Below are 13,030 nucleotides of genomic sequence, written 5' to 3'. Positions count from 1 at the left end.
TTTACAAGCCCTCAGAGTCACTGGGATCTAGGTTGCCGTGTTATAGGAATATCTAATCCTACAGAGCAAAAGTGTCATTTATCATTGGTTCAGATTTACTTAGATCTTTTGCAAATTTGTACTAATAGGGTCTCAGCACACGGGGCTAAGATTTCACCTCCTGGACTCTTCATAGAGTGAAACTATATGGTACTAATGCAGTAGCCTCATTATCAGGAATTTTTTCCGACAGTCACACCTCTACAAATACTCTAAGGCTTTAATTCTACAGTTTTTTGTAAATATAAGTATTATGTATTGATAATTATATAACTTGGTTAAAATGGTTACATTATTGGCACAGGTTAAAACAGGAAATATGAACAAACACAGTGAAAATGATACAAACATTGGCAATTAATAAAGTAAATGAAAATTTAATAAAAAGTGAAGAGACAATAAAAAAACAAGAAACTGCAGGGCATTCATTATAACTTTATTTTACAAGATGTTAACTTCAGAAAAATTAAACATTCCTTATGATGAAGATGCATAATAACCCTACTCAGTGAGGGTAAATTCCTATGCCTTTTGTAAATCAATGAAGCATTTCTCTTAATGAGGGAAAATCTATCAAGAAGTTTGCTAGATTTAAAAGAACATTTCTTTCATTCAGGAAGAATATAGTCAGAATGTTCCAGATCAACACTCTGTTTTGCAAGTATCTTACACTTATTTTTGTGCACTAAAACCAAAGATCACTCTACTAATGAAATTATACCTACTTGGCTTTGTCTTATTGAGGTAATTAGTAACTTTGATTGTCCTCACATGAGCTAGTAGCACAAGGCGACTGCAGGAAATGGCATTAAGTTTGGCATTGTTGACAGGATAAACTGGGGTAAGGAGAGGATTAACATTAGAAAGGCCAATGTTAACAGTCAAGTCAGAAGAAGTGCAACCATTAAACCTCCTGTCAACAAATACCTTTGATTAGCTCTAAGGTATGGTTAATGAGAATGAATGAACTGAGAAACCATTGCTATATTATCTTCTTACCTTCACAGGACAATCCATGAGATGTTACACCAGACAGGGCTTCTCGACAGACATTGCAATATGTGGGTCGTGCATGTGAGCAAGCGTACCAGTTGTGCATTCCTGAGAAATGGTCCATGCTGTATTGGGTTGACTGCTCAGAGAAAAGAATATTCAAAACATTTAGCAGATATTACCATGCTATTTCTTGTTAGTCACCCTATTTGATCCAAGAAGGCAAGCTGAAATTGGTGAGAACAGCTAGCAAACAGTGGAAAAAATGCTTAGCTTTATACCATCTAACATATCTTTCTAGCGTTATATCAGCATTTCTCCACCCCAAGCCCTGTTTAGTTTGTCCTAAGTCATCTGGTGATAGCCAAAGTTCATTGGCAATGCACAAGAGAAAATGCAGACATTCTCAATTCCTAAATTTGTTCTTATTCTCAAGTTATGAATCTAAATGCAGTTCTGAAATATACAGTTAAATCAACCACAATGCAATTTTTCCAATTTCCATATTCTCAACTGCATAAACTCAATGCCGGCTGCTCCCTCAATCACAATGTCTAAACTGGTGATTTTGTAAAATCATTAGCTGATCGTAGGCAGTTTGGCACTGTGGGACAGGTAGAGATAGGAGGTGGGAATAGATGCAATGAATCACAAAATATGGTGAAATATTACCATCGCCGCACTATTACTGAAGAGGCCACACAAAAATTTGCTGTAAACAGGCTTTAAAAAAAGGCAGTCAGTTATCTGGTATTTAATCATTTCACTCGATTACGCAAACAGTAGTCAGAAACTTGGAAAATAGTCTCTTGTGAGCCTTCCGTGCTTACACTATAGCTGAGGGCAGTAAAACAGGAAAGAGGCAATCATGAGCAGCATCATGACGCAATGGAACATTAACCATGAAAATGAACAGTTCCCAATCAGACGTAATCATGCACTCAATTAGAGAAAGGACTTCACTGTGTTCTGAATTCAGAGATGGTGCATCACCTTACAGGGTAATATAAATCTAACAGAATAGCAAGATCAAAACAATTGTGCAAAGAGTCACAACTCAGGATCTACATGGAACTCAAATAAACAGAAAAATGAGGCCAGAAATCCTTCACAAAGATTTTAATTAATTGTCAGTAGAGGACAGGGGAGTACCAGACAAGAAAACAAAAAGAAGGAAAGTAGCTAATTAGACAAATTATCTCCATGCTAATGCCAGAAGTGCTACAATTGGAAAGAAAAGGCATATCCAGCAAAGGGAAAATGAAGTGATAAACATTACAAAGATCAGTCTGCACTTTGGGCACTGGTCAGAGCCAAACAGAACAGAATATGTGAGTTTAGAGAAGCAAACAAAAAAAATGGGGAGAAGGGAGTGATGCAACTACTACCAAAGTACATTTTTAGGGTGAGTGGAAGGACTCTAACTGGATGAAATCACAATGGCAGAATTAAGGGACAAAAAGAACATTAAAACACTGGAAAGAAAAGTAAGCCTACAAGTTTACAAAGAAGTATTGTAATGGAATTCATATCCAAAGGTTAAGAAAGTTTCAAAGCTGAAAAATTGTGGCAATATTTGAAAACCTTAAATGTTGCACAACAGGAAGGAACAATAAGAGGATATTAAGACAAATCATTTTATCCAGAAACTGGTTAGCATGTGGAGCTTGCTATTATGAAGAATAGCTACATGTAATAGTAGAGGTGCACTTAGGTGAAGCTGGATGAATATGCAAGGGTGAAAAGGTCAGAAGATGTTTGCTGAAGAAGGGTGAGAAAATACTAATGTGGAGCACTGGAATGGCCAGTAAGTTGAATGGCCTGTTCCTGTACTGTATGTACTCTGTAGCAGTGCACAAATAGAAGAGAGCTGTTTTATTAAATAAATTAAATTTGACAGCAAGGGAATTACACAAAGGACAGACATTACTTGATTGACAACACTTAAAGAACAAGGATGTTCATATTAAATAATTAGCACAACAGCATAGCATAAGACTAAAGTAAAATTTCTAAATTTTCATTTTGTCTGGGTGAACTACAAAGTAACAGAAAAACAGGGAAGATTGGAGATGTGAGATGGGGAAAATAGGGATAGAAAGACTGTAAAACTGTAGACAGGCAAAATAATAGATGAAAAATTAGCAAGTCCTTAGGACCCAAAAGACACCATAAAAGTATATTTGAAAAAAAGAAAAGCAGAATTTAATTAGATTGAGCTTTCTCAAAACCTGCTGTAAAACATCTGAAAATTAAAAGCTAGGCAAGATTACATGTTTATTTAAAAAAGGATACAAGTCAATGAACCAATGGTCAATGAAGTGGGTTTCAAGAGTGGAAAAAATCAAGACTTCATTGTTTGGGAAGAGAGCAATGGGAATGAAGGAATCTAATTGACAGAATCAGCATAGTTCTGTTGATCAAACCTGGGATTTTTATTTGGATAATGATTTTACCAATGTAAATAACAACCTCTGGAACTTCAGAATTTGTCAAATCTCTCTCTCAATCTCAAAAAGTTTTTTCCACTTTTGGTTAACCATCCAACTCTTATCCTCCATTTCTGTTCTTCTCCACTTTATTCTTTAACATTAAACGTGCTTCTTAAGCTCATGAAAACTTTGTATGAGGACTTATTAGTTCACATTAGGATTTCAGCTTGCTCAGATACTCCTTTTCGGGACTAGATCTACATATGCTAAATAGCCATCTACAGAAGTTATTGGATTAAGTCTATCCCATCAAAAACCAATATTTTAATGGTGGTTGAGGAGAAACAGCAAATACTTTTTTGCAATATGTTCTTGCACTGTTACCTAACTCAGCTAGCAAGGATAAAAGAGAGGTCCTTTTTAGAAATCAGAGCAACAGACACCTTGAAGTATTTTGAAGAGTATAGGCCAAAGTCTGACACATCACAAACATCCCCTTTGTTCTGTTTCCAACAGAAATACTTGTGCAATAAACTTTAGGCAGCAAGACTACTTGCGTTACAAATACTTTACACATCTTGAAATAAAGCACTCCTCACAAACAGTCCTTAAATGGAAGGGTTCGCCACTCTGTGTTTATAGTGAGAGATGTGGGAGTTATTTACCTTGGCCATTGAAGATCCAGCTACCGTAAATGAGAACGAGCAAATGACCTGAAAGTTTCATGGCTATTTATTACACTGGTAATAGTCATTTCAATTGGCTCCATATTTTAATGCAGTGCCTAGAACTGATGGCTCCAGAGCTGTGGTAACATATTTAATATTTTTTTCAATGTCTTCCCCTTTATGTGAGCATACTGTTGACTATCATAAAGGTGGAGGAAGGTGGAGGAACAGCACCTTATATTCTATCTGAGCACCCTGCAGCCTGATAGCATGGGTATCAATTTCCCCTTCCAGTAAACAAGTCCGACCAGCCGTTCTCTATTCCCTACTTTGACCTTTTACTTCTTCTCATCTGCCTATTACTTTCCCCTGGGTGCCCTCCTCCTTCCCTTTCTCCTGTGGTCCATTCTCCTCTCCTATCAGATTCCTCCAGCCCTTGACCTTTCCCACCCACTGACTTCACCTACCACCTTCTAGCTAGTGCTTTCCCCTACCCCCACCTATTTATTCTGGCATCTTCTCCCTTCCTGAAGAAGGATCTCGGCCTGCAACACCGACTATCCATTTCCACAGATGCTTCCTGACCTGCTGTGCTTCTCGAGTATTTTGAGCGTGTTGCTTTGGATTTCCAGGCACTCGTAGTACCTTCCACATAAACAGCTACAGGCAGTTAAGTGATGGTAATAAATGCTGTCTTTTCAATGTCAACTAATCTCAAGAATAGAGTCATAGAGAAGTACACCACAGAAACAGGCCATTCAGTCCATCTAGTCCATGCCAAAACTATTTAAACTGCCTGCTCCCATCTACCTGCAGCTGGACCAGAGCCCTCCATACCGTTACCATCCATGTACCTATCCAAACTTCGCTCAGGTCCTCCAGACCCAGCAACATCCTTGTAAATTTTCTCATTACTCTTTCAATCTTATTTATATCTTTACTGTAGGTAGGTGACCAAAACTGTCCACAATACTCCAAACGTCTTATACAACTTTAACATACCATCCCACCTCCTGTACTCAATACTTAGATTTATGAAGGCCAACATGCCAAAAGCTTTTCTTTACTACCCTATCTACCTGTGACAGCACTTTCAACAAATTATGGACCTGTATTCCCAAATCACTTTGTTCTACAATGCTCTTCAATGCCCTACCATTCGCTGTGTACAACTTACCCTGTTTGGTCCTTCCAAATTGCAACACCTCACACTTATCTGCATTAAATTCCACCTGCCACTTTTCATGTTGATCCAGATCTCTCTGCAAGCCATGATAGCCTTCCTTGCTGTCCACCACACCAATTTTGGTGTCATTCGCAAATTTGCTGATCCAGTTAACCACATTATCATCCAGATCATCGATATAGATGACAAACAACAAAGGACCCAGCATCGATTCACGCAACGCACTCCACTATTCACAGGCCTACAGTCGAAGAGGCAACCATCTATTACCACTCTCTGGCTTCTCCCACAAAGCCAATTTCTAATCCAATTTAGTACCTCAACTTGTATACCGAGCTTCTGACTTTTCCCGACCAACCTCCCATGCAAGACCTTGTCCAAGGCCTTGCAAAAGTCTATGTAGACAGCATCCACTGCCTTGTCTTCATCCACTTTCCTGGTAACTTCCTCAAAAAACTCTGTAAGGTTGGTTAGACCTGACCTACCATGTACGAAGCCATGCTGATTGTCTTTAATCAGTCCATAAATATTAAATGCATGGTGTTGCTAATCTGGAATCATTAATCTAGGAAAAGGAAAATATAAATTACCCATCAGATGGTGACGAAAGGGCCTACAGGAGCAAGATATACCAGTTAGTTGAGTGGGGCTGCAGCACCAACCTTGCACTCAATGTCAGCAAGATCATAGAGCTGATTGTGGACTTCAGAAAGGGTAAGATGAGGGAACACAAACCAATCCTCATAGAGGGATCAGAAGTGGAGAGAATGAGCAATTTCAAGTTCCTGGGTGTCAGTATCTCCAAGGACCTAAGCTAAATGCAACATATTGATGCAATTGTAAAGAAGGCATTATTTTAACTTAATCCGTTTAATAGACATATATATTCTTAATATAACTCTGCCTTTTTACTTATCATGTACTTCATTATACTGCTGCTGTAAAGTTAACAAATTTCACGACATATGCTGGTGATATTAAACCTGGTTCTGACCAGAATGTCAAAAACAGAAGAATAAGGCTGCAATAATGTGTGGCTAGATAGCTCTTTTCTTTATATAGCAATCTATCTTTCTGAAATGTTCCAAAGCCTTTCACAGAAATTATAATACCGCCTGAACTCTTCTTTCAGGTTTCAAACTTTTGATGACTTTCTCTCCTCTTCTGCAAGTACCCAGTACCAAGCAGATAACTCACTTGCAGTTTTCAATTCACAGACACAAATTCCAAAAGTATAGAAACATATGGCCTTGAGCAATCTCACCTCAAAGTGATCCCTGTTTTGGATCGTTTTCATTGCAGCGATCCAATCTTCCATTTCCTTGCGGTTTTCAGCACACAAAATCAACTTTCGGAAAGGAGTAATTATCTGCAAACAAAAAGTATCATATACCTAGTTATAAATTTACTTGTCGCTGTTATTTGATATTAGCAGAAAGAGGCTTAAAACTGACAAAAATATAGTACTGTGCAGAAGTCTTACTACATATATATATAGAGCTAGGGTGCATTAGACTTTTTCACAGAACTATAGTACTTTTATATATTGTTCTGCTGCAGCAAAAGAAAAAACAAATTTCATGACATTTGTGAATGATAACAAACCTGATTCTGATATGGGTCTCTGTTGTGGACTGGAAGTGGGAAGGAGGCAGGGAGAAGGGAATCATGGTTCGGAAAAGGGGAAGGGGGCAGGAAGCACCAGAGAGACATTGGCTGGGTATGGCTGCACCCACACCAATCACCCGCACCTGCCCCCACCCCCACCCATGGCACTCTTTCTGTCACCTGCACCACACCACTCCCATGGCATTCCCAACATCCTCTGCTCCCGCCAGATTTACAAACTTCATCTCTGCTCCACGTTGACAAATGCAGTGCCAAGCAAAAGTCTTCGGCACCCTAGGTATAATGCCTAAGAATTTTGCACAGTACTGTATACCGTATTCTAGTTTGTACTGTAACCATTCACTCACATTTCACTGTATTGGCATGAGCATTTAGTCTTTATATGTCATCAGATTAACTACAGCATATACAAACATTTTCTGCTACAGCACTTCCAGCTAGAGAGAGGAATATTAAGCAGAATAGCCATTTGTTTGAAAAGTCAACGACTGAAATGGCTGAATGACATGAGAAAATAAGATTGGTCAAGACAGAAAAGCCCATTGGCATTGCTGATATTCAGTTTTGATAAATGGAGCATTTGGATTTAGCGGTCGGGTTACTCCCAACCAACAGCTAATATGTTCTGGATTGGAAAGAGCAACATTATCACAAAAGGCCTTTGCCATAATCCAAACATCTAAAAATAGAGTAAGTTAAAAATAAATCACCTACAACATCTGTTTGGGATTTCAGCATTTAACAAAAATAATGACTCCTTTCAAATAAACCACTGAAAATATTTGAAGAATTAGCTGGACTTCCAGCATCCAATACATCATGACATGAAATCCATTAAACATCTCTGACAAAACTTTTCCCAAAATGAACTATGTGGTAATGCCTGTTGGTTTTCCACTCACTGGCAGTGTCTACCTTTCCATCACACTGACAGCCTTTGCTCTACCGTTGCTCTGTTGTGAGATAGGACTGCATTTACCTGGTTGCATTTTTATTTATTCTTTTATTGACAGAGGATAATCAGAGACACAATTGTTCATTTACATGCCTCATCTTGTTACTTCACTGGAAAACATTACACCAGTTTCTGTCTGAATGTTTATGAAACCCAGCCTTATCTCACCAACTTCAAATCTTAGTCAAGTTGTGTGTCATTTGCGACCTAACATGCCTAGAGGTCTTCAATTAAATATTCAACTGAGCTGAACTGAATTCAATATGCCAGGATTCTTTCCATGTCTTAGTGATTTGGTGTTTTGTATTCTGAGTTCTTGGTTCATTTTTTTGCCGTTTGCGTGATTTGTGTTTTTTTTTTGCACACTGGGGGTTTGATGTTTTCTTTAAACTGGTTCCATGGTTTTCTTTGTTTTGTAGCTGTCTGTGGGAAGATCAATCTCAGGGATGTATATTGCATACAGACTTTTATTAGGTTAGCTTTAGATCTCCACTGCCAACAATGTTCCTCTGCTACTGATACCATTTCTTCTCCTGGTTTAGATTTTGGACCTATGCATATTTAATATCACCAATTTCTACCTTGGTAACTGTCACCATTCTTGTTTCAGCTCATTCATCCTTTGTCCTTATCTCCGTGTTTGTCATACAATAGAATGATTGGTTGACTTCAGTACTTCTACTATGTATAAATTCGTGTGTTTCAAAACTTTGCTGTGAAACTGACAAGGCACTTTCTTAAGTGGCAACTGTCATGAACCAGCTGCTGTAGTACCAGTACACATTATAGTTGAGAGAAAAATATTCCATAAGAATGCATGTCCACTTACTATATAACAAGGAATTTCAAGGGAAATAGTACTTTGCATAACTGGAAATCGTGATGTGAACAGTTTTTGAGGAACATAACATTGGTTTCACCAGTATCAAGAGAAAACTCATGTAGGCACAAGGAAAATGTTCAAATTCCACACATGCAGCATCAGAAATCAGAACTGAACCTACATTTCTGGGGCTGTGCCTCCTGACCAAATAAATTTCCATGAAGTTAAAATATGTCCATATTCTCAACTCTGTCTGTTCCTGTAATCTCTGACTTTACAATCTGCTGAGTCATGTACACTCCAATAATTTTGTAATTATGTGCTTAAAGGTAGCTATGCTTTCTGCTCCCAAGGTCCACAGCTTCAGAATTCACTTATAGTTTGTTCCACCTTGTTAAATCTCCTTCCTTCCCTGAAGTTTCTAACAATCTACTTTGATCAGGTCTTTGATCATGTGGCTATAACAGCCATTCATCTGGCTTGGCAACAACTTTTTTTTTACCGTGTCTTTCAAAAGAATTTAGCCCTTTAAACTATTTTTGCATTTTATTGTGTCATGTTCTAAACTTAAAATATATTGAAATAGGATTTTTTGAAATAATCTACAAAACATTGTGTATCATGTCAAATCAAAAAATTCCAAAACCTGTCAATAATTAACTAAGTATTAAAAACCAAAGTAAAGCTGAAAAACCAAACCAAAGTGAAGCCCAAAAAGTATTCATCACCATTGTAATTACTATGCTTACTTTCTTCAGTTGCAATATACAGTATTAACTTACCAACTCACCCATGTTGATGTAGAAAATTGGAAGATCACTTGTTTTCATTGAATTCACATGACTAAATAACCCCTCTCTCTGCAAGATTGAACAGTATTGTATTCAACAGACCAAACCAAAATGAAGACAAAAGAGCATTCAAGGCAAGTCAGGGAAATGATAATAGAGAAGCACAAATCTGGGGAAAGGTACAAAACCATCTCAGAGGTACTGAACATATCTCAGAGCTCAGTGCAGTCGATCATGATAACGTGGAGAAAAAATATGAAACCATAGCCACACTTCCTAGGTCAGGTCGCCCCTCTAAACTTAGTCGCCAGAGAAGAATGGCAGTTATACGAGAGGCTACTATGACACCAACACTCACTCTGAGCATCAGTGGCTGCAACTGGAGATGAAGTTGATGGCTCCACAATCTCTAAGGTCTTGCACAAAAAAGGGTATTTACAGTAGAATGACAAGGAAGAAACCCTAGCTAAAAAAACACATATTCTTGTTCATCAAGACTTTGCAAAGTGTCACTTAGAAGATACTGTAAAGATGTGGAAGAAAGTTTTGTGGTTGGATGAGACTGAAGTGGAACTTTTTGGCCTCAATACTAAGTAGTAAGAACTGCATAAATCTAATACTACCATCAGCCAGGTAACACCAGCCCTACTGTACAGTATGGTGGAGGTAGCATCATGCTATGGGGATGCTTTTCAGCAGCAGGGACTGGAAATCTGGTCAGGATTGATGGAAAGGTGAATGCTGCTAAATACAGAGCTCCTGGATAAAAACCTGCTAGCCTCCGCCAGAAAGCTTAAACTGGGAGGAAGTTTGTCTTTCCAGCAAAATAACAACCCAAAGTACACTGCTAGAGCGACCACACAGTGGCTTCAAATGAAGATCATCTCTGTCTTTGAATGGCCCAGTCAGAGTCCTGACCTTAACCCGATTGAACATATCTGGCAAGATCTCAGAATTACTCCCCAACGAACCTGGCACAACTTGAGCAATTTTGCAGGAAGGAATGGGCAAATCTTGCTTCATCACGCTGTTCAAAGCTAATAGAGACATATCGAAAAAGACTACCGGCTGTAATACCTGCGAGAGGTGGTTCAACTAAATACTGAACAAAAGGGGAATGAATACTTTTGAAGTGCTTACATTTTAGTTATTGAATTTTTGGTTTTTCATGCTTTACAATTTTCCCAGTTTTTTGTGCTCTACTGAGAAAAAAGAAGCACATGGTTCGTAAGTAAAAGTTCTCAGTTAAATCGATCGAAATCTCTGGTTGTAATACTCATTTATGTAAACAGAAGGTTGGAAGGTGAATATTTTTTCAAGGCATTGTATTTAGTAATGTTCCCATGAAACACCCTGTAAAGTTTTTCCCCATGTTAAGCGTGCTAATGGAAATCGTTCCCAATTGATAAGTTCTCCTTGACTCTGACAGGATTTACTCACCTCTCCTTCATACTCCTGCAGTCTGCTTTTTCACTCATCTGAGTCACAGACATTGAGTAATGCTGCATCTACGCTGCATTTGACTCATCAAGTCTAAGCTGATCATCAAGCCACCACTCACACTAATCCATTTACTCACCCTGTATTCCCATCAACTCTTTCAACCTGCACTTACCCTCAAACTATTTTCTCTATTCACACGGACTGTGTTGCCAGCAAGTTACAGTAAATAAAAGCCTATTTTATATAGCACTTTTTATGACTTCCAGATGTTACAAAGCACTTTACATCTATTAAAGTACTTCCTGAATTGTTGTCACTGTTGTAATGTGAGAAATATGGCAGTCAATTTGCACACATTTCCACAAATAGCAATGTAATAACGTAAATTTAACATTTTCAGCATTGCTAATGCCAGATTTTTCCCCCCAAAAAACTGAGCTTTCATTTGGTTTTCTGGCACTATTGAATGGAAACACTGAAGGACAGACAGACAACCATGTTGTATTAGTTGAAAACAGCAGAAATATTATCTGTGATACTCAAAAGACTAGCTTGGAGGAGAGGCAATCATGACTCTTTCAACACCCATCTGCTAAAGTTTTCATTGTCTGAATTCTGTCCTTTCCATCATGACTACCCTGCCTCTCTACACCCATATCCCTCCTCTACCCAGACAGCCTTGAACCCAACTGGAACATGTCTTTGCACTGAACTCACCACGTAGTGAAGATGCATATGAGACAAGAAGCAATTGTAGGTGAAGGTAAGGCTGAAGGGATACTGCAGGAGGATAAGCTTTTAGCTTCTTGGCCACTGGGTTGTTTCTGGAGGAGGTAAGACCTGCATAAACTGGACAAGTTGAATCTCAACATTGCTACCATCGAATGAATGTATGAGGCCTCCGCCGGTCAGGATTAACCATGGGTGTTGCATCCCAGCTGTCTAGATACGCAAGCCAGGGTTGTACAATATGGAGAGCAAGCTGTTGCCCATGTAGCAAGCTCCCCCACTCCACGCATCTCATGAGTCTAAAGGAAAGGCAGAGACCGACACAGTTTGGTGTCAGCAACATTGCAGGACCTGCCAGTCAGCGTTGAACGTCGGGTCTTGCCTTCTATATATTGGCGAGACCCAACGCCGACTGGTAGATCGTTTCGCTGAACACCTACACTCTGTCTGCCAGAGAAAGCAGGATCTCCCAGTGGCCACACACTTTAATTCCATGTCCCATTCCCATTCTGATATATCTATCCACGGCCTCCTCTACTGTAAAGATGAAGCCACACTCAGGTTGGAGGAACACCACCTTGTATTCCGTCTGGATAGCCTCCAACCTGGTGGCATGAACATTGACTTCTCTAACTTCCGCTAATGCCCCACCTCCCCCTCGTACCCCATCCATTATTTATTTATTTATACACACACATTCTTTTTCTCCCTCTGTCCCTCTCACTATACCCCTTGCCCATCCTCTGGGTTTTCCCCCCCTCCCCCTTTTCTTTCTCCCTAGGCCTCCTATCCAATGATCCTCTCATATCCCTTTTGCCAATCAACTGTCCAGCTCTTGGCTCCATCCCTCCCCCTCCTGTCTTCTCCTATCATTTCGGATCTCCCCCTCCCCCTCTTATATCTCTTACTAGCTCTTCTTTCAGTTAGTCCTGACGAAGGGTCTCGGCCCGAAATGTCTACTGTACCTCTTCCTAGAGATGCTGCCTGGCCTGCTGCGTTCACCAGCAACTTTTACGTGTGTGGCTTGAAATTCCAGCTTCTGCAGATTTCCTCGTGTTAGCATTGAACTCAATGTAGGACTGCCTTAGGAACTCCAGCTCTGGCATTTTCCCTTGGGGTTTACTACCAAAGCCTTCCCATGAGTGGGTATAGCTGTAAGGCAGTGGCAATTTGAGATCCGAGTTCTCCTTCTCCTCGGTGAGCTGCTACCAATGGCTGACAAGCCCCATCTGCCCGAAGCAACTGATTTAAGGCACCAGTAGCCTGCCTTTGCCCCTTCTCCTGTCAGTAGAAACGGATCTGAGGCTTAGTAACCAAGCCACATGTGAAGGCCAGGAGTTGG

General features: G+C 39.5%; 1 protein-coding gene across 3 annotated transcripts in view; it reads right to left on the bottom strand.

Annotated features, from left to right (window-relative positions):
- Window positions 1-13,030, bottom strand: part of LOC134345423 (diacylglycerol kinase delta-like) — a 185,282-nt gene that overhangs the window by 78,839 nt on the left and 93,413 nt on the right. For all 3 annotated transcript variants that reach the window (XM_063046054.1, XM_063046055.1, XM_063046056.1), the window contains 2 exons: window positions 6,583-6,687; window positions 1,039-1,171 (listed from right to left, as the gene is read on the bottom strand). In XM_063046054.1, coding sequence (XP_062902124.1) covers window positions 1,039-1,171; window positions 6,583-6,687 — 238 coding nt within the window. The remainder of the gene's footprint in view (window positions 1-1,038; window positions 1,172-6,582; window positions 6,688-13,030) is intronic.

The sequence above is a fragment of the Mobula hypostoma genome, chromosome 4 (assembly GCF_963921235.1).
Source record: "Mobula hypostoma chromosome 4, sMobHyp1.1, whole genome shotgun sequence".
In the NCBI taxonomy this organism is placed as follows: Eukaryota; Metazoa; Chordata; class Chondrichthyes; order Myliobatiformes; family Myliobatidae; genus Mobula; species Mobula hypostoma.
Note: the sequence above shows the minus strand (reverse complement) of the source record. Positions and strands in the feature narration are given on the sequence as shown.